Here is a 20,813-nt window from a genome sequence, read left to right on the forward strand (position 1 = left end):
AAAAAGACAGTCTCTCTCCTTTGCAAGTCTCAAACTGTATGCAAATTTGGCTATTCACTGGACCCTTGTCATTAGTCAGAACAGCTGATATTTTCAATTCCATTATTTCATTTTCTGAATATTACTCCTAATTCTCTCAACTGGCTTACTTCCTTATTCTTACATTTACTCCTTGACCCCTATGATCTCCACTTCCTTTACTCATGTTCTCAGAGACTTGGTTTCATTTCCTTCCCTCTTCATCCCAGATCCCATGATTCATGACCTCAACCATTATCTTGCTAGGATTCCTTTGACCCCTTCTCCTTCTACCAAACATGTTTTATAATCCTAATTGTGACTCAAAACAGTTTCTTTTCTCTGCTCTTTCAGCTCAAATTTGGGCACTGCTAAAAGGAAAAACAAAATTAAGCAGTTATGCCATTGCAAATATTTGGTACGCCTTCCAGGTTACACCCCCCAACTCTACTCAGCAATCCCATCCATGGTCAGCTCCATCTCCAATTCCCTTCTGTTGTTTCTCCCATTTTCCTCAATGGCTACTCCAAATCTTCAGCTCTCTTCAAACCTCATCTCTTTCTCTTCCACTTCATGTTTTAATTTCAGGCCCCCCAGAAGTAGACCATGAAACAAAAGTTTGAGTGCAAGTACTTTTTTGAAAAGATGAAACAGAAAGGGAAGGTAGATACAAACAACCCCACCAAGAAACTCTGGGAGCTAGGGTAGAGCCATGTGTCTCAGAGTCATCCCAGTCGAAGTGTGAAGAGTATTTATCTGTCAGCCCCCGTCAGTTGTTTAGGGCTGATTCCAGAGAATAAGCCATTAATTATTTGTTATCTCTGGCTCTGCCTTGCTCTCTGGGCAAAGCAGGTTATAAATGCTATAATAAACTCTCAGTCAAAAAGACACAGATGTTAGGCTTCACAGAATTCCCAGAACACTTTCCACAACACAGAATTCCTACAAAAATATCTGCAGCCACACCCATTCTTAACTCTTCCTCTACAATATCACACCAGGATCCAGCTCCCATCCTGTTCATGGTTAACACATTCACCTGCATTTTGGGATCCTGCAGTGACTACAACTACAGTTGGCCCATGAACAACACGGGGATTAAGGGCACCGACCCTCCACTCAGTTGAAAACCCACATATAATTTTGTAATCCGCCCTCCACATTTGTGGTTCCACATCCTCATATTCAACCAACCTCAGATCATGTAGTACTATCAAAAAAAAATCTGAATATAAGTGGACCCACACAGTTCAAACCCATGTTTTTCAAGGTTCAACTGTACTATAGTTTTTTTCTTGCCCAGAATGTTTCCCTCTTCCTTCTTGTGGTTCCTTCGGAGAACACTTCCTCACAACTCTGAGTTTCCCAGTTGTATGAACTGATAGGTTTCCTTTTTTTTCTTGAACTAGTTTGAGTTGTATTTCTCTCGCATACAACTCAAAAGGCGCCATTACAGGCCTATGACCTTCTTTAAAATATATTCATTTAACAAATCTTTATTGAATGTCTACTATGCATCCACTCTGTATCAGATAGGGATTCTGATTCCAAGGAACTCACAATCTGGTGATAGAGACAGAAGAGGATGTAAGTAATTCCCATAGTGTGATAAATGATCTGAGAGGAGCATCTCCAGCAATTATCCCGTCTTTCCAGTTTCTTCAATTTCCCCCTCTCCATAATCTCCATTCCCTCTTCACATATACTCTTATCTCTATACCTCTTATAAGACTCCTTAACATTACATTCTCTCTCTAGTTAATGCCATATATCTTCAGACAAGCTTTCAAGAAGAGTAAGCTATTCATATTGTCTCCAGACTATTTCCCACCCAGACCTCAATATACTGCAATCTGGCTGAAATCTATTAAATTTACTATTAATAAAACAAAAGACCTCCTAAATGAAAAATCCAGTGGATACTTCAGTCTTCATCTGTGATATTTAACACTGAAGCTCTTGGGTAATCTTTCTCAAAGCATTCTCCTAAGGCTGATTTCCAAAATACCACATTCCTGACCGTTCTGAAATGTTTTTCTCAGTCTTTTTTTGAGGGTCCTCTTCCTCAGCCAAACCCTGATGCGATGGGGTCCATTAGGGAATACTATTTCCCATCCTTTTCTATTTTAATATTTCCTCTCTGGTTAACCTTCTTTATGCCCATGAATTAAATTTCCATTTTTCTGAGGACAGCTCTGAAATTTGATGGTGGTCCTCTCAGGTTTCCACTGTTCTTATATATACCTCCATTAAATCAGCTATCATATGGTATTCTAATTATCAACATGCCATCTCCCATTAGAATGTCAGTTTCCTGAAGTCAGTGTGACAGGCACAGAGTAGATGCTTAATAAATATTCATGTAAATTGCTGAATAATTCTTTCATTTCCTGGAGCCTGTCAGATAATCTGCAGTATATCCCACAAATACACTATAAAACAAATTCCAGATATATGATCCATAAATTTCTCACCTTGTATTTTCTTCGTGTCCTCACTTTCCATGCTTGTCTGCATTCTTTTACCTTATATTTTATCTATAAGATAAAGGTATATTCTCAATTTAAATCAATTTTGAGAATTCCAGAATTATATATGTAAAGGGGTAGGAAAAGAATAGTTTTCTCAAACCAGAAGAGCAAAGATTGAATCTGAAACTTATCAGGTGTGTGGTATTAGGTATGCTTAAGTTCTCTGAGGCTCAGTTTTCTCATCTGTAAAATATAAATTTCCAACTTCATAGAGTTGTTACAAGAATTAAATTTGAAAACATACATAAATGCACCTCACACTCTTAAGTACTACAGGCATTCAACACATTTTATTAAACAAACACATGAATGATTGGTTGACTGAATCTAGCTGCTCCACTTCTGGTTCTCCTTCCTTATTTTCTTTTCTGTAAATTTTTATCCCATCATTTCAGATTGGACACTCCTCCATGAATCAGAGGTTTAAAACACAAATATGCACACACTCTTTAGATGTGCATTTCTCTTCACAAGCTTAGCTTAATACTAAAATTTTTTCTAACAACTCATGGTTATTTACAAGCTTAAACCTCTGTTTATATTCATTAGATGAATTTAAAAAATAACTGGCAACCCTAATATGGCCTCTCACATTCTTTAAAATGCTAAACTGATTTTTTAGAAAAATACATCAGAGTCCAATTAATTTCTTAGAGCAATAAATCAGGACTCACAGAACTCTAAAATTCTTATTTACTAAAGCATTGGGTGGTTAAAAAGAGATAGTTAATTATCCTCTCTACCTTTCATTTTAACTCTCAAACTGAAAATTCCCAAACAAAAAAATTAATGATAGGGCTTCCCTGTTGGCGCAGTGGTTGAGAGTCCGCCTGCCGATGCAGGGGACGCGGGTTCATGCCCCGGTCTGGGAAGATCCCATATGCCGCGGAGCGGCTGGGCCCGTGAGCCATGGCCGCTGAGCCTGCGCGTCCGGAGCCTGTGCTCCGCAACGGGAGAGCCCACAACAGTGAGAGGCCCGCGTACCGCAAAAAAAAAAAAAAAAAAAAAAAAATTAATGATAAATATGAGAATCTTTTATAAAGTAATATACAAATATTTACTAGTTTTGTCATTTTTTAACCTAAATATTCCATTTAAAAAGGAATGGGTAGGTACATCACAGTATATCCACAGGATAGGATATTGTTACAAGAATATTGACATTTACTTGAAATGTTTGACAGTATGGCAAAAAGCTTATGTTGCAATGTAATCAAAAGAGCAATACTCAAAAGTTTCTCTACAGTATGACCCCAATTATGAAGAGGCAAACATAAAATAAAACTAGATGGAAAAGAGCAACATATTAACACTTGTCTTTGGCTGGTGGTGTTTTATTTCACTGTTTTTCATTTTTCACAAGTTTTATAATAGAAGCTTCTAATGTTCAGCAAGCCCAATGATAGGCTCTATAAACCCCTATAAACCTTATAAACACTATCTTTTTAGTCTTTACAACAACCCTGCAAGGGAGCTATAAGGATAAAGATAGATGAGGAGAAAGTAAACAATTTGCTCAAGTTCAAACAGCTAGTAAGTGCCAGAGCTAGAATGGGAACCAAGAAAATCTGAGGCAAGGGCTACACTCTTATCTTATCCTGTTATACTGCCTCCTACATATAATTTAGAGACATATTATAAACAGACATACTATATATAAATGAAAATTTACAGGAAAATTTACATCCTTTTTTAAAGGTTGCATTATCTTTGAGCAAATGGGTTAGGATTTGGAAAAAGACTAAATTAAAAAACAGCCTGTTAAAAAAAAAAGACGTATCACACATGGAGTTTTCTGCTTTGTGAGGGAATTTAAGGACTATTTCCTTAGTTTTAATTAGTCAATCTATTCTGCTTTTTAATATAATTTTCATATTTAAAGAGGGATATAAGTTTTAAATTGAAGCTGACAACACAAACTACCTTCTGTTCCCCTTTGTCTTTCTTATACTGTTTTCTAATAAATGGTTACTTTGCACAGTAAAATAAGATAAAGTTTGCCAAATATCTAGTAGCATTAATACAAGTCATCTATTTACCTGCTACATGCTTAAAAACATCCACAGCAAAGGACAAGTTATAACTTCCAAGAGAGGGATAACTACAAAATTATATTTTAAAGTATAAAATATAGTATAATCCCGAGAACAAAATCATCTGCCCAATAAAGCATATTATTAAGTATTTTCAGTAACTTAGTGAATAGATGCAGACTGCCATGAGCAAGATTTCAGAATTATTTACTGTATTCTCACAGGGGGAAAAAGGAATTTTTTTTCCAGGTAACAGGAAGAAACTATCCTACTTACAGTTTGCACTCAATCAATTCCCCAAAACACTACTGTTAAATTCAAATTTAAGCAAGAAAATGAGCTGAACATTCCTCTTTTACGTGGCCTAGAAAATGTTAACATGAAAAGCTTTTTGAAAACTAAATAGCACCCTCAAAATATCAGAAAGATAAATGACATCTTTCTGTGCATAAGGCTGGCAGGGCTGAAAATCCCACCATATCTGCCACCACTAAGTTGTTGACAGTGGATCCCCAGCTTGGGCTCATACCAAGTGGAAACTTTCCCCTAAAGTAGGAGAGGCAAGGGAGAAACGTCCAAGATGCAAGTAACGTAATGTAAACTTTCTGTTACAATAGTTTAGATTGAGAAAAAACAGTCGATCAGGTCCAGAAACAGGCTGAGGGCACCAGGAGCCATTTCACTACAACAGCAACACTCCCTGGCCTCAGGAGATTGGAGCAGCCGTTCCGCATTCATCCTCATCACCTCATCCCAGTTTCCACAGGTAACCTAGACATCATTCCCAGGAGAGGAGACTAACTCCACCCTGTTTCGTCAATTTGCGCTCATTAACACCACGGCCTGGCTCACCTAAACAGCTGGAGGAACTCTTTTTGAAGAGCATAGGTGGTCACTCGGGCCCTTCCCTCCTAGACCAGGGATCTCCAACTCCTGCAGGGACTGGGCCGCTGGTTAGCGACCCGAGGCCGGCTCCACCACAGGCGATTCACCAGCAGGGCAGCGAGTGGGTCTGAAAGTCAGTCCCGTTAACGTGCTCTCCCCCTCAGGTGATGCGGAACACAGGGTCCCACCCCCGATCTGAGAAACAACTGCCCCAGCAGTGCCCACCCTCTTCATACATCAGAACCACCTGGGGAAGCGCCCGAGGATTCTGAAGTACAATCAGCCAGGCTCTAGCCGCCTAAGTGGTACGTGACGATTCTCTTTTTCCCTGTGCGGGCCTCAGCCCGGGGCGACCCATCCCGCCTCATCACCCCATCCCCTCATGTGGGTCGGTTAAGAAGGTTAGAGCGGGGCGTTCTGCATCCCAGACCTTCCACAGGAGGCGACGGGCGGGTTCCGAGGCGGGTCTGAGGCAGGACCCGAACGCGCAGGGAGTGGAGGCCGTGGCCTTTGCCCTTAAGTCGCAGCGCCCTGGGATTCGCCCTTTCTCCCTTGCTTCCGCCTAGCACGACGCCGACCTACTTTCCCGCCGAGAAGACCGGGCTCACTTCGGTGGGGCGGGACTTCCGGCCGCCCCGCCCCCACGCGGAGTTTCGCTGGCCGCTTCTCGCCCAAATTCCAAAGGGCAGCGGATAGCAAGTGTGCGCCTGTTTAAGTAGTGGAAAGTCACAATATGAAGGGGAAATCCTCTAATCTCACTGCTCCCTGTGTAAAGGGCTTTCTTTGCTCAGAGAGGCGTTCGCCCGAAGGAGTTAGGAGAACGGGCTCTGGGATCTCTGAGGCCGGCGTCGTGGCCTCGGGTAGGTGTGCGCAGGCGTGGGGAGGAAGCCGTCTGAGCCCCAAGCGCTGCCATCATTAGTCTTTTCCAACCTTCCCTCCCCTTTACATCCTGTTCTTGTTTTCTGATGAAACTATACATCTGAAATATTTGTCTTATTTAAATTGTATTTTAATTTTTTTTTTTTTTTTTTTTTTAGCGGTGCGCTGGCCTCTCACTGCTATGGCCTCCAGTTGCGGAGCACAGGCTCCGCGGCCATGGCTCACGGGCCTAGGCGCTCCGCGGCATGTGAGATCTCCCCGAACCGGGGCACGAACCCGTGTCCCCTGCATTGGCAGGCGGACTCGCAACCACTGCGCCACCAGGGAAGCCCTAAAAATTTTTTTTTTAATTTATTTTTATTTTGGCCGTGTGCGGGCTCTCTCTAGTTGTGGCTACTCTTCGTTGCGGTGCGTGGGCTTTTCACTGCAGTGGCTTCTCTTGTTGCAGAGAGCGGGCTGTAGGCACACAGGCTTCAGTAGTGGCACACGGGTTCAGTAGTTGTGGCTTGCGGGCTCTAGAGCGCAGGCTCAGTAGCTTGTGGCACACGGGCCTAGTTGCCCTGCAGCATGTGGGATCTTCCTGGACCAGGGCTCGAACCCGTGTCCCCTTAATTGGCAGGTGGATTCTTAACCACTGCGCCACCAGGGAAGCCCCTTTTATTTTTTTTAAACATCTTTATTGGAGTATAATTGCTTTACAATGTTGTTAGCTGCTGCTGTAAAACAAAGTGAATCAGCTACATGTATACATATATCCCCATATCCCCTCCTCCCTCTTGCATCTCCCACCCTCCCTATCCCATCCCTTTAGGTGGACACAAAGCACCAGCTGATCTCCCTGTACTATGCAGCTGCTTCCCACTGGCTATTTTACATTTGGTATTGTATATATGTCTATGCCACTCTCACTTCCTCCCAGCTTACCCTTCCCTCTCCCCGTGTCAAGTCCATTCTCTACGTCTGCGTCTTTATTCCTGTCCTGCCCCTAGGTTCTTCAGAACCTTTTTTTTTTTAAGGTTCCATATTTATGTGTTAGCATACAGTGTTTCTCTTTCTGACTTACTTTACTCTGTATGACAGTCTCTAGGTCCATCCACCTCACTACAAATAACAATTAAATTTCTTTTACGGCTGAGTAATATTTCATTGTATATATGTGCCACATCTTTATCCATTCATCTGTCGATGGACGCTTAGGTTGCTTCCATGTCCCGGGAGAAGCCCCTTTTAAATTGTATTTTAACAAACAGTGATGGTATTAAGATGTCCACAGCTAAAATCTGCACGTGCCTTAAATTCATTATTTAAGATTATAAGAAAAAAATATTTTAAGTTATTTCTAATGTAACACAGGAGCTTTTTAAAAATTTTTTAAGTTTATTTTTGGCTGCATTGGGTCTTCGTTGCTGCATGTGGGCTTTTCTCTAGTTGTGGTGAGCAGGGGCTACTCTTCGTTGCGGTGTGCGGGCTGTGCAGGCTTCTCATTGCGGTGGCTTCTCTTGTTGAGGAGCACAGGCTCTAGGCGCGTGGGCTTCAGCAGTTGTGGCACACGGGCTCAGTAGTTGTCGCTCACAAGCTCTAGAGTGCAGGCTCAGTAGTTGTGGCACACGGGCTTAGTTGCTCCACGGCATGTGGGATCTTCCCGGACCAGGGATCAAACCCATGTCCCCTGCATTGGCAGACGGATTCTTATCCACTGCACCACCAGGGAAGTCCATACAAGACATTTCTATGATAAGTAACTTTGAAATAGCAAGTCAGAAATAATGAACTCAGTTAGAAATGGATAGCTTTTATTCTCTGAGAAAACTGTTTCCTTCCTCCCTCCACCTCAGCTCCCAAAGAACAAGACTACATTATTACAAATGAGAAAAATATTTATTAAGGAAACAACAGTTCTCCCTTAGCAGAACTTTACAGACTAGAGCACAACCTGAAGGCAATTACAGTTTCAATCGTTAACACACTATAGGGTACTTATTCTACAACTGGAAAGTTGCTGAAGTTTGTGACATGCCACTATAAATGTAAGTATTATTAAAAATTATAAATTGTTTGGTGATTACTTTGATAACCTCTTGAGCAGCAGCTCCTGCAAGGAAAAAGGAGAAAAGCAAATCTTAGAAAAAGGTAAATTTCAAGAGTTCTATAAAAATATTCAATTCTGTAAAGAAAACCTTTCTTTTCCAAAACCAAAGATATTTAAAAGTAATCCAAAACAGACATAACTTACTGAGTCATATCAAAACAAAGGACTACAATTTTTCATAACTATGTTATTAAAGGAAATAAAAATTTTGTTCTATACATTCACACCCTGGGATATTATGCCATAGTTTAAAAGAAAGAAGTATTTTTAATTATGGTGGTTTTAAAAGACTGGCAAAACATATTAAGCAAGAAAAAGTCAAAACAGTAGTATGGATGACTGCACTTTTTTTAAAGGCTAAATATAAGCAGAAAGGATTCTCAAAGGATACCCTCTGTTGCATTTGAATTTTACCCTGTGCATGTTTTATAATAAAAAGGGGGTAAAGGGGCTTCCCTGGTGGTGCAGTGGTTAAGAATCTGCCTGCCAATGCAGGGGACACGGGTTCGAGCCCTGGTCCGGGAAGATCTCACATGCCGCGGAGCAACTAAGCCCATGCGCCACAACTACTGAGCCTGCGCTCCAGAGCCCACGAGCCACACTCCTGAAGCCCAGGCGCATAAAGCCCGTGCTCTGCAACAGGAGAAGCCACCACAATGAGAAGCCTGCACACTGCAACTAGACAAAGCCCGCATGCAGCAACAGACCCAATGCAGCCAAAAATAAATAAATAAAATAAATAAATTGTTTTTAAAAGGGAGAGTAAAGGAATATCTGTAATTTGGAAAGGATCTATATTAGATACCCAGACTGCTATACTCAGTAACAGTCTGAGTATATAGTAACAGTAACAAGTTTTAAAGTTACTATTCAAAACAAAACAACAGAAAAAAAAAACTACCAAGAAAACAATTTTTCATCTTTTATAATTTGAAGCTTCTGCTTTCACATTCACTGATTCAATAAAATTTGAGACTCTACTGTGTACCAGATACTGTCCTAGGCACTAGGGATACAGCAGGGAACAAAAGACAAAAATCCTTATCCTCATGGATCTTACTTTTCAGTAGTGAAGGAGAGAGAATTTTCAAATAAGTAAAATGTCAAGTGACTAAGTGGTAAGGAGAAAAAGCAAGGAAGGGGGATATGATGCAAGAGGAGGGACTATTTTAAATCAGGGAATCAGGGATGGCCTCACAGGGAAGATAATATTTAAACAAACACATGAAATAAATGACTTGTGCAGAATGATTATAGAATGCACATGTTATAGACCGAATGCATGTCCCCCAAAATTCATATGTTAAAGCCTTAACCCCCAATGTTATCATATTTGGAGACGGAGTTGGAGTCTTTGGGAGGTAATTAGGTAATTGAGGTCATGGGGGTGGGGCCCTCATCATGGGATCAGTATACTTCTAAGAGACACCAGAGAGCCTCCTCCTCACCTTCCTGCACAAAGAAGAGGTTATAGCACACAGCAAGATGGTGACTGCCTACAAGCCACGAAGAGAAGCCTCACCAGCAACAAACTATGCTGGCCCTGACCTCAAACTTCCAGGCTCCAAGGAGTTTTATTTAAGAGACGGTATTGTTGAGTTGGATCCTGAAGAACAAGTAGATTTTAGACATGCAGGGAACAGGGAGACTTAAGGCAAATGGGCCCAGAGTGGGGTAAAGATTCAAGGAGCGGGAAATCAAAGGGCATGTCTAGGGGAAAAGCAAGTAACTTGAAAAAACCAAGGCCAGAAAGGCTGGGTAAAACCAGAACACAGAATGTTTTAAATGTCAAATGAAAGACTCTGGATTTATTTTCCGAGGACTACTGTAGTGTGTATGTTGTGTACTGCCAGGTCAGAGGGTTAGTTAAGTGAGAGACACAATCAGAGCTATGCTTTAGAAAGATTAATTACTCTTCAGGAGTTTAAAATGGATAGCAGTGGGACAGATGGAAAGCAGGGAGACCAGTTTGGGGGCTACAAAAATAATCTAAACTCAATATTAACATTGTGCTTCACTGACCTCCCTAGTTAAAACAGCTGGGAAAACAAAACTTCGTAACTATACTATATAACAACAGGTGACAGTCTTCTCATCTCTGGAACTCACCCCCTAAGAATGCAGCAATGGTGTGTGGTTCAGCAGCTCCGTATCGGCAACTACAGGAAAGGATGGAGACATGAACATAGATTAGCCTTATGACAGGACAGTATTGTCTCTTGTATTCCCTAAAAAAATACTCACAATTCATGGACATAATCATCTTTCACCATTATGGATAATCCATATTCCTGAAGGAAGCCAGTGAGACAAGACTTCAACTTGCCTATATCTTCTTCAACTTGATAGTTAGATACCCCTAAAATATATATATGCAAATAAATTTTCATTAAATATGTGACTCAAAATTATTGGCTATCTCCTTTATTTAATCCAATTTTAGGTATTCTAGTCAAAACATTAAGGTGTAAAACTGAAATAAGAACAAAAATAATGGAAAGTATGAGACTAATATTTGTAACTCTCACAAACCTATAACAAAGAAACCATTCAAAATCTATTAAAAATTTGAGTTTGACAAATCTGCTTTGTTCAGTGCTCCTTACCCAGTATCTAGAAGAGTATCTGACACGTAGTGGTGCTCAATAATTATTTGATAGAACTGAATGAATGAGAAAGTTATAAAACTATAGCATTTATTACCCATTTCCAGAGATTAAATGACACATATAAAACTATGATAATAGGTAACACTTATGGAGCATTAATAGTTGCTGGACATTGTTCTAAACACTATCTAAAATATTAATTCATTTAATCCTTACAGCAACCCTATGAAGTAGGCACTATTATTATCTTCATTTTACAGATAAGGAAATTGAGGCACAAACAGATTAAGTTATTTGCCTGAGTTACTTAGTTCATAAGTAGCAAAACTGCGGTATGTGCCCAGGCAGTTCTTAATGATTAAACTATGATGTCTCCAAAGGTAAGCTATTATTATTATTACTACTGGAAGGAAAAATGTAATTGCCATAATATCCAGGTATTACTAAACCCCTCTAGTTTATTTTATTTTTTAACCCCTCTAGTTTAAAAACTATCATTGGGACTTCCTGGTGGCACAGTGGTTAAGAATCCACCTGCCAACGCAGGGGACACAGGTTTGAGCCCTGGTCCGGGAAGATCCCACATGCCGCGGAGCAACTAAGCCTGTGCGCCACAACTACTGAGCCTGCGCTCTAGAGCCTGCAGGCCACAACTACTAAGCCCACATGCCACAACTACTGAAGCCTGCACACCTAGAGCCCGTGCTCTACAACAAGAGAAGCCACCACAATGAGAAGCCTGTGCACCGCAATGAAGAGTAGCCCCCATTCACCGCAACTAGAGAAAGCCTGTGTGCAGCAACGAAGACCCAACGCAGCCAAAAAACAAACTAATTAATTTAAAAAAAAAACCTATCATCACTCCTTCTCAAAATAGTAGCACCTACTATTGAGTACTTAAAAAAAGCTAAGCAGTATGTTAAGTGATTTTCAGACATCACATATCTAACCCTTACAATCTAATAGAGTAGTTATTATTATCACCTTTCCATACTGAGAGAACTGAGACTTGGAGGGAAAGAGTGACTCACCCAAGATCAAGAGATAATAAGTGATAGAACTTGGATTTGAACCTAGGTTTAACTCTAAAGCCTGTGCTCTATGTAATAGCTCATCTCCCATGATGGCTCCCCAATGAACACCTCTTCATGCCCTTGTGTGGTCCCCCTTCCGCTCTTAATCTAATGTGACCCTGTGAAGCCAACAGAACATGACATAAGTGATGCTGTGACTTCCAAGGCCAAGTCATAAAAAGCCTTGTACCTTCCACCTGGGTCTTTTGGAATGTTAACTCTGGGGAAGGCAGCCACTAGGTAAGAAATCTAGGACTCCCATGCTAAAAGGAAGCCCCAAGTAGCCATGTGGAGAGAGAGGCCTGACCAGCACCTGCCCACTCCCCCCACAGCAGTTCCGGATATCCCAACTAAAGTGCCACACATGTGAGTGAGCATGTCTTCTTGGATGACTCCAGCCCCAGGCGTCATGCAACTCCATGAGATCCCCTTCCCCCAGTGAGAACTGCCTAACCGAGCCCAGCAAATCCACAAAGTAATGAGACAGAAAAATTGATTGTTTTAAACTACTAAATTTGGGGATGGTTGGTTATGCAAGAGATAACCAAAAATACATTCTAAGCAAACAATACAAATAAAGCAATACATATTTGGTGTTTATTCCTTTTCCTTTTCTGGTAAGCTTGCTCATTAAGATTATAACTCAGTGGGTATACTACATCAGTTGGGGCAACAGGTTTTATGATACACTCAGAATGTGCTGCTATGCAATAATCCTGCACAATTAAAATTATCATCTTAATAAAGATATCCTGGGCAAATGAAGACCTTTGAGCATATGCCAATTCCCCAATTACTACATTAACAGATAACAAAAAATAGATACTGAGCAAAGAAACATCTTCAGAGTTCTGAGCTCAGAAATCACAGGCATACTTCTTGTGGCTTTCTCATTCCACTAAATCAAACTCAGTGTGAGTCTTAGAAGTAAACTGTACAAACTGACAGGAAAAAATTTTATCCTATATGCAATCAACCAACAGTCCCCTGTGTTGAATCAAACACTACTTGCAACTGGTTACACTTAAAAAACAAACGGTATTTCCTCACTGAGACAAACCAGGTATAAATTGTTTACAGTGTGACTTCAAGCATCACTACTGCAAACACCCCAAGAATCCTTTAAGATTTCATTCTATTTAAGTATTTATTTAAGATTTTATTGGGGACTTCCCTGGTGGCGCAGTGGTTAAGAATCCGCCTGCCAGTGCAGGGGTCATGGGTTCGAGCCCTGGTCCGGGAAGATCCCACATGCCGTGGAGCAACTAAGCCCGTGTGCCACAACTACTGAGCTGTGTGCCACAACTACTGAAACCCGCACACCTAGAGCCCGTGCTCTGCAACACAGACAAGCCACCGCAATGAGAAGCCTGCACACCGCAAGCAAAGTAGCCCCCACTTACCGCAACTAGAGAAAGCCTGCGCACAGCAACAAAGACCCAACACAGACAAAAATAAATAATTTAAAAAAAAAAGATTTTATTGGGAATTCCCTGGTGGTCCAGTGGTTAGGACTTGGAGCTTTCACTGCTGTGGCCTGGGTTCAATCCCTGGTCAGGGAACTAAGATCCCACAAGCCATGCTGTGTGGCCAAAAAACAAGATTTTATTGTTATTTGATAATTTGATTGCTATTCTTACCTGGATATCTACCATGTTGTTTATGAAATCTATCAACAGCCCGTAACATTAAGTATAATACTATCTCATTATCTGGATTGTCCATGCTGGAAACTGAAAGGAAAAACATTTCAGTATAATTTGTGTAATTCATGACACAAAAACAAGGACTGAATTTACTATATACTCAAGTTTCAGAATACAAGGCAATTCTATCATAAAATTTAAAAATTTTGTGACAATAAAATAGAAAATGTTAAATAATTATAAAATAAAGGGAGATACATTACTGACATAAAACCCAATGGTCTTATAGACTATTAGCTATGGTCACATAACCTCTACTAAGGTAGTATTATGCTGACTTTAGCTCTTCTACATATCACACAACTTACTCAGTGACCTAAATAGGATTTTATGTATGTATATATTAAGTTTTATATTTGAAATTACGACTTCTTGGACAGGTTTATAGAATAAAATTTAGAGTATAAATATTTACATTATCCTTTATGTTATCACCATACACTCTACTATACATTCTGTTATACACAAAATATTTATATCCTTAGAATTAATTAATAACCTAGCATCAAAAGGTTATTACTTACTAATTTCATCCTTGTTAATTGTATGCAAGCCATATTCTTCAGCTAAGGATCGACATCTCACCAATCGAAGAAATGCAGAATTGCTGCCTGAACACAGAAAAGACATTATGGAAGTAAATGGTTTAGATACATGACTATCCAGATTAAGAACAGGAAATTCTGTGTATCCTCTTTATAGACATGGAAGTATGAAGAAAAGTTTCTAATAGTTAGCAGAGACGGCACCAGAAAACAAGTTATCTTAAATTGATGTCCTTGGCATTACAAACAGTTCGGCACTGACTACATAGGTGATGGCACTTCTCTGAGCCTCAGTTTTCACTTGTAAAATTGAGATATATTGTTTACCTTTGAGCTGTTCTGTGGATCAAAAGTGTAACTGTGTACAGTACATACCAAGCAGAATGCCTGATAGGGCTCAATGAATAGTAGTTTTTATCATTATTATGGACAAGCAGTACTGAAGGAGAGTGTTATACATATTGTGCTCTGAGTATATGTAAGGCTTTAAAAAAAAAAAAAAGCAAAATACTTTGTATTATGGAAATTTTCAAACATATCCCAATAGAGACCAGAATAATAAACTCTCAAATACCCAACACATCCAGCTTTTAATCTGGTATCATATAATCTAGTAGCACAAACACTAATGCATAAACACGGTGTAAGATTAGTAGTGGAACAAAACATTGAAACTAAGCCTAAAAAAACATGTTGAAGAATCTTAAAATGAATCACTTGGATAAATAATTTTAAGGATGGGTAACATACAAAATATGGACTTGCAGAAACTAGGGGTCATAGCTACAGGGAAAAATCCTCAGATGGCATGTAAAACAGATTTTATTACTCTTAAACTAACTCTGAAATTCTCTGGGCCTACTCAGGAGTTATCAAGAAGACCCCAGAAGCCTAGCCACTCTGAAACTAGATGGCAAAATTCTTAATTCTATCACAGTCATTTAACACTGATCAAAGTTAGTATTTAAACCAATACTGTCAATGTACATGTGACTCAAGACTTCACACCAAAGTCATCAGATAAAACTTTCCCAAGTTATTTAAAATGAGTAAGCTGAAAATAATTCTGTATTACTGATATTTTTAAATTGATCTTCATGTCTTTTTAGCATTAGATAAATATGCTCTACCTCTGACCAGTGTTAGAATACCTTCTCCATTTATTATGAGAAAAAAAAAAAAACCTTACCCAATAATTACCTATGTCAATACCACTAAGACCATGGAAAATTTTTAATTTCAACCATTTAAAATTGCTGGGAACATTTCCCATGGCACATTTTTATCAAACAAAATAAGGAAATTAAGTCAAGGTGACTTACAGAGTAATTTTAATTCTTTCTCTGAAATGGACTCTGGTGCCTGTAAAGAGATAAATGCAGATTTTGCTCCAGTATAAAAGCAGATTAACAGAGGGTGCAGTACAAAGCCCATCACTGACAGGCCTTCTCATTAGCAGGCAAGTGAGGACCCCTCTAAAGAAGCTTTGAGCCAGTGCCACACCTTCTCTCTAAGCCTTTTCTGGCTGGAGTTACATGATGCAATCAGGCCTATATGGAGCTGTACTGTCCATCAAAGGCAGTGTGCCCAGCAGCTTACCTGGCCTATAGACTGAAGCAATTTGGCAACATGATTACGCACAGCAGCAGCATCTTTCTTTGCTTTTTCACGGTAACTGGAAAAGAACAACAAAAAGCTACTATTAACGGATATTTAAATTACCAAATTTGGGGACTTCCCTGGTGGCGCAGTGGTTAAGAATCTGCCTGCCAGTGCAGGGTACACGGATTCGAGCCCTGGGCCAGGAAGATCCTACATGCCGCGGAGCAACTAAGGCCATGTGCCACAACTACTGAGCCTGAGCTCTAGAGCCCATGAGCCACAACTACTGAGCCCATGTGCCACAACTACTGAAGCCCGCATGCCTAGAGCCCATGCTCTGCAACAAGAGAAGCCACGGCAATGAGAAGACCGTGCGCCACAACGAAGAGTAGCTCCCACTCGGCACAACTGGAGAAAGCCCATGCACAGCAATAAAGACCCAACACAGCCAAATATAAATAATAAACAATAAATTACCAAATTTAAATATCACCATGAATCAAACAAAAAATGTCTTTCCCTTTCATGAAAAAATACTGATCTGAAAACACATGAAATGTGACAATGCCATGGAAATGCTACCAGCACCTGTTAGTGGTTGGTGATGGATTCTTGGACTGCACTAATAACCTAGGCTCCCTCAATAATTAACAGCACCTAACTTAAAAACTGCCCTCCTAGAGAGATCCATGATCCATGCTTCTCTGACAGAGGACCTAACAAAATATGTTGCAAAAGAACACAATCTCCTTGAAATCAAGTGCAAGGAAAGTTAAATACTTCAAAACTGTCCATCTACAAATTCATGTAAAACTTTTCTTCAAGTCTATTTACATTTTCACCCTCTAGAGATGATCAGTGTTAAGCTGACTACCTCTGATATGAGGTCATAATTCTTTTGTCCTCAACTGACTTTTCCCAAGTTTTAGGCAGTTGAACTTTTAGGCTAGGGCAATAAAGATGTGTTAGAGAATGACTGAGATGAAGAGTACACTCTGTCTAGGGAACAGAGACCTTCTCTGTGTGCCATTATCTGGCCCCTAAAGAAACAAGGCCAGTGGCCCTGGATTCATCAGCAGCATGCCCAAAGTACACAAGGGTAATATCCATTGAGACCTGTCCTTATGACAATCTACCTGGGTTCAGGCTAGTGATACCTGGATAGCAGGCGTCTATCTATAGTCATGAACTTTAAACTATGAAAATTAATGACAAAAAATTCATCGAAACTAAAGACTTCAAAGTTTTAAATTACAGATAAAAGAGAGTATAGGGCCATGGTTAAGAGTACAGAGGTGAGTTTCATAGATTCAAATCTTGGTTTTGCCATTTCCCAGTTGTCAGACCCTGAAAAAATTACCTCTTCTATGTCTTAGTTTTCTCACCTGTAAAAATGGGACAATAATAGTATCTCTCTCATAGGGCTGTTGTGAATATTAAATTAGTTAATACATAGAACAGTTGATATCACAGAGTTAAGTGCTCAAATGTTAGGTTTTATCTTGAAATATGAAAAACAAAATCTGACCCCTCAGGGGGTATGTGGGAACTCTATACTTTCTGCCCAACTTAGCTGTGAACTTAAACTATTCTTAAAAATAAAATATGTATTTTTAAAAATCTGCCCCCTAAGTTTTTTAGCTTATTTTTATAAATTTATTTAATTTATTTATTTTTGGCTGCATTGGGTCTTCGTTGTTGCATGCGGGCTTTCTCTAAGTTGTGGCGAGTGGAGGCTACTCTTCGTTGCGGTGCGCGGGCTTCTCATTGCAGTAGCTTCTCTTGTTGTGGAGCACGGGCTCTGGGCGTGCAGGCTTCCATAGCTGTGGTTCGCAGGCTGTAGAGCACAGGCTCAGTAGTTGTGGTGCACAGGCTTAGTTGCTCTGTGGCATGTGGAATCTTCCCGGACCAGGGATAGAACCTGTGTCCCCGCATTGGCAGGGGGATTCTTAACCACTATGCCACTAGGGAAGTCCCTTATTTTTAAAGTGATAAGATTATAACAGGTTTCCATTTGATTTCTGATTTCTGGTAGGCTGATAAAATATGTTCATCTCTAATATAAACAGATTGATTTTTCTACTACATAGTTTGAGAACAGGTGACTTACACATTTTGCAGTTTTATATATTTGCCTGAATCTGCAATCATATCAGGAATTGTGCCTCGAACAGGTAAATTTCCTTGACCCTCTTTGGCCACAAATTCCTTTAAGGCACGAGCTAAAATCCAAAATGTCGGAGTCTAAAAGAAGCAAAAAAAATTAATATGAAGTGACATCTGAATTTGACCCAAAGGTTAAGGTGGCACTATTTTTACTTTTTTTATTATTGTTACCTGTTTGGTGATATTTATGCAGCGATCATCATTAAATATATCTTCAATACTGCTTGGGATCTAACAAAGGAACATGAAACATTTACTTATACTAAGAATTAATATAAGTTCACTTTTATTTTCACTGCCCACTTTAACTTTCACTGCAATTTTCCAAACAAGTTCAAAAACAAACTTAGACTTTTATTCAGAATCACCACCAGATGGAGATTTGTTGGGGAAACAGCGAATGGAAGAAAGTCCCCTCCTGCCCACTGCTGTTAGCATTAAAGACTGACCTATTCTCTTACATCATAAATAGAGTAAAGAAGGAGCCTAAGTAAGTCTTTTTTTGTGTGTGGTAATGCAGGCCTCCCACCACTGTGGCCTCTCCTGTTGCGGAGCACAGGCTCCGGACGCGCAGGCTCAGCGGCCATGGCTCACGGGCCCAGCCGCTCCGCGGCATGTGGGATCCTCCCGGACCGGGGCACGAACCCGCGTCCCCTGCATCGGCAGGCGGACTCTCAACCACTGCACCACCAGGGAAGCCCAGTAAATCTTTTTATAGTCGTATTTGAAGACAGAACAAAGATAACAGACATTAATACCAAGCTAGATTTGTAGTCCTTCATGTTTTTCCATCTTGTCAAAACTCTGATACCCTTACACCCTAATTAGTGACTGCTGAAAGAGACAACCACTCTGACAAAAACGAGGTAGGTAAATTAAGGACATTTAATGCTAGCAAGAACATCATACATTAAAAAAACTATAGAAATCTTAGGCTTTGATTCTACTGTTGTGTGGAAAAAAGAACTTTCTTACTGGTAATTTCTAACTGCTCTCTCTGCTTCCACTGCCAGTCCCCTACAGTCTTTTGTCCTCACAAGAGCCAGAATAATTTTTTTAGAAATATAAACCAGGTCACTCCATTCCCCTGCTCAAAACACTTTAGTGGCCTGCAGTGCCTTTATGATCAGGCCCTTTCTGCCTCTCCAAACTTAAATCCCTCCCACCTCTTTCCCCCTTGTTTACTTCATTCCAATTACAGTGGCTTTCATACTGATCATTGAACAAATGCCGAGCATCATCCCACTTCTGGGCCTTTGCGCATGTGCTTCCTTGGCCTGAAAAGCTCTTCCTCCAGATCTCTGCATGACACTTCACTTAGGCTTCTGCTTAAACACATTTCTTTGAGAGTCTCCCTGGCCCCTCCTGATCCCAGACCTCCTCTCCATCACGCTCTACCCCTTTGTTTTACTCTAATTTTGTTCACAGCACCTGGTACATTTGTCTGTTTGCTTAGTTCACTGTTCCCCAACCACGAGAACCTTGTTTTTTTTTTTTAATTGGGGTAAATTTTACATTCAGCAAAATGTACGAATCTTAAATGTACAATTCAATGTTTTTTGATAACTATACACAACTTCTAACCATCACCCCAACTGAGACAGAAAATTTTCATCACCCCAGAAAACTGTGTGATTCACAGAGCACACACTCTTTTTCGTTACGCGGGCCTCTCACTGTTGCGGCCTCTCCCGTTGCGGAGCACAGGCTCCGGATGCACAGGCTCAGCAGCCATGGCTCACGGGCCCAGCCGCTCCACGGCATGTGGGATCCTCCCGGACCAGGGCACGAACCTGTGTCCCCTGCATCGGCAGGCGGACTCTCAACCACCGTGCCACCAGGGAAGTCCAGAGCACACATTTTTAATCACTCAGCAACACTACCTCATTGTCTCCAAAAAGTATGTAATGACACCTTGAGTGCTTTCCTAACTTGAAAGGTAGCATTTTTTCCTGTTTTAAATTATAAGAAAATTCTGGGAATTCCCTGGTGGTCCAGTGGTTAGGACTCACACTGCTGAGGGCCCGGGTTCAATCCCTGTCAGGGAACTAAGATCCCACAATCTGTGTGGTGCAGCCAAAAAAAGATTAAAAAAAAAAAAAAAAGATTAAAAAAATTATAAGAAAATTCTAACTTATATTACCAGTTGTATTATTCCAAAGTTCCCCCCAAAACTCACTGGCCAGAATTCAAAAACAAAACAACAGGGCTTCCCTGGTGGCGCAGTGGTTGAGAGTCTGCCTGCTGATGCAGGGGACATGGGTTCCTGCCCCGGTCCGGGAAGATCCCACGTGCCGCGGAGCAGCTGGGCCTGTGAGCCATGACAGCTGAGCCTGCATGTCCAGAGCCTGTGCTCCGCAACAGGAAAGGCCACAACAGTGAGAGGCCCGCGTACCGCAAAAAAAAAAAAAAACAAACAAACAAAAAAAAGGGCATCTAAACTAGTTTATCCTCCAAGTAATTTTTAAGGTATACAATGTCATTAAGAACATCTTCCAATATATCCAAATAATTACTGTCAAAAGCAAAGCAGGGTAAGATTTAACTTTTCAGGCAACACTATTTTGGACCAGCAAAATACCACCTTCATTATATAATTCCTACCCCCAAACACTTATTATTCACAAATCATGTACTTCAAACAATTAATTTATATAAATCACTGTATCAAATTATA

At 40.4% G+C, this 20,813-nt stretch overlaps 2 protein-coding genes across 4 annotated transcripts in view; both read right to left on the bottom strand.

Moving 5' to 3' along the window:
• TERB1 (telomere repeat binding bouquet formation protein 1) overlaps nt 1-2,523 on the bottom strand; it is a 34,402-nt gene extending 31,879 nt beyond the window's left edge. The window contains exon 1 of the mRNA XM_067018666.1: nt 2,493-2,523. Within this exon, the coding sequence (XP_066874767.1) occupies nt 2,493-2,523 (31 nt within the window). The remainder of the gene's footprint in view (nt 1-2,492) is intronic.
• A 5,679-nt stretch (nt 2,524-8,202) lies between these two features.
• Nucleotides 8,203-20,813, bottom strand: part of NAE1 (NEDD8 activating enzyme E1 subunit 1) — a 32,021-nt gene continuing 19,410 nt past the window's right edge. For all 3 annotated transcript variants that reach the window (XM_067020205.1, XM_059045979.2, XM_067020206.1), the window contains 9 exons: nt 18,308-18,367; nt 18,081-18,214; nt 15,968-16,043; nt 15,691-15,730; nt 14,348-14,434; nt 13,758-13,850; nt 10,680-10,794; nt 10,545-10,594; nt 8,203-8,438 (listed from right to left, as the gene is read on the bottom strand). In XM_067020205.1, coding sequence (XP_066876306.1) covers nt 8,329-8,438; nt 10,545-10,594; nt 10,680-10,794; nt 13,758-13,850; nt 14,348-14,434; nt 15,691-15,730; nt 15,968-16,043; nt 18,081-18,214; nt 18,308-18,367 — 765 coding nt within the window. In that variant the 3' untranslated portion in view covers nt 8,203-8,328. The remainder of the gene's footprint in view (nt 8,439-10,544; nt 10,595-10,679; nt 10,795-13,757; nt 13,851-14,347; nt 14,435-15,690; nt 15,731-15,967; nt 16,044-18,080; nt 18,215-18,307; nt 18,368-20,813) is intronic.

This window comes from Kogia breviceps, chromosome 18 (genome assembly GCF_026419965.1).
Source record: "Kogia breviceps isolate mKogBre1 chromosome 18, mKogBre1 haplotype 1, whole genome shotgun sequence".
Taxonomy (NCBI): Eukaryota; Metazoa; Chordata; class Mammalia; order Artiodactyla; family Physeteridae; genus Kogia; species Kogia breviceps.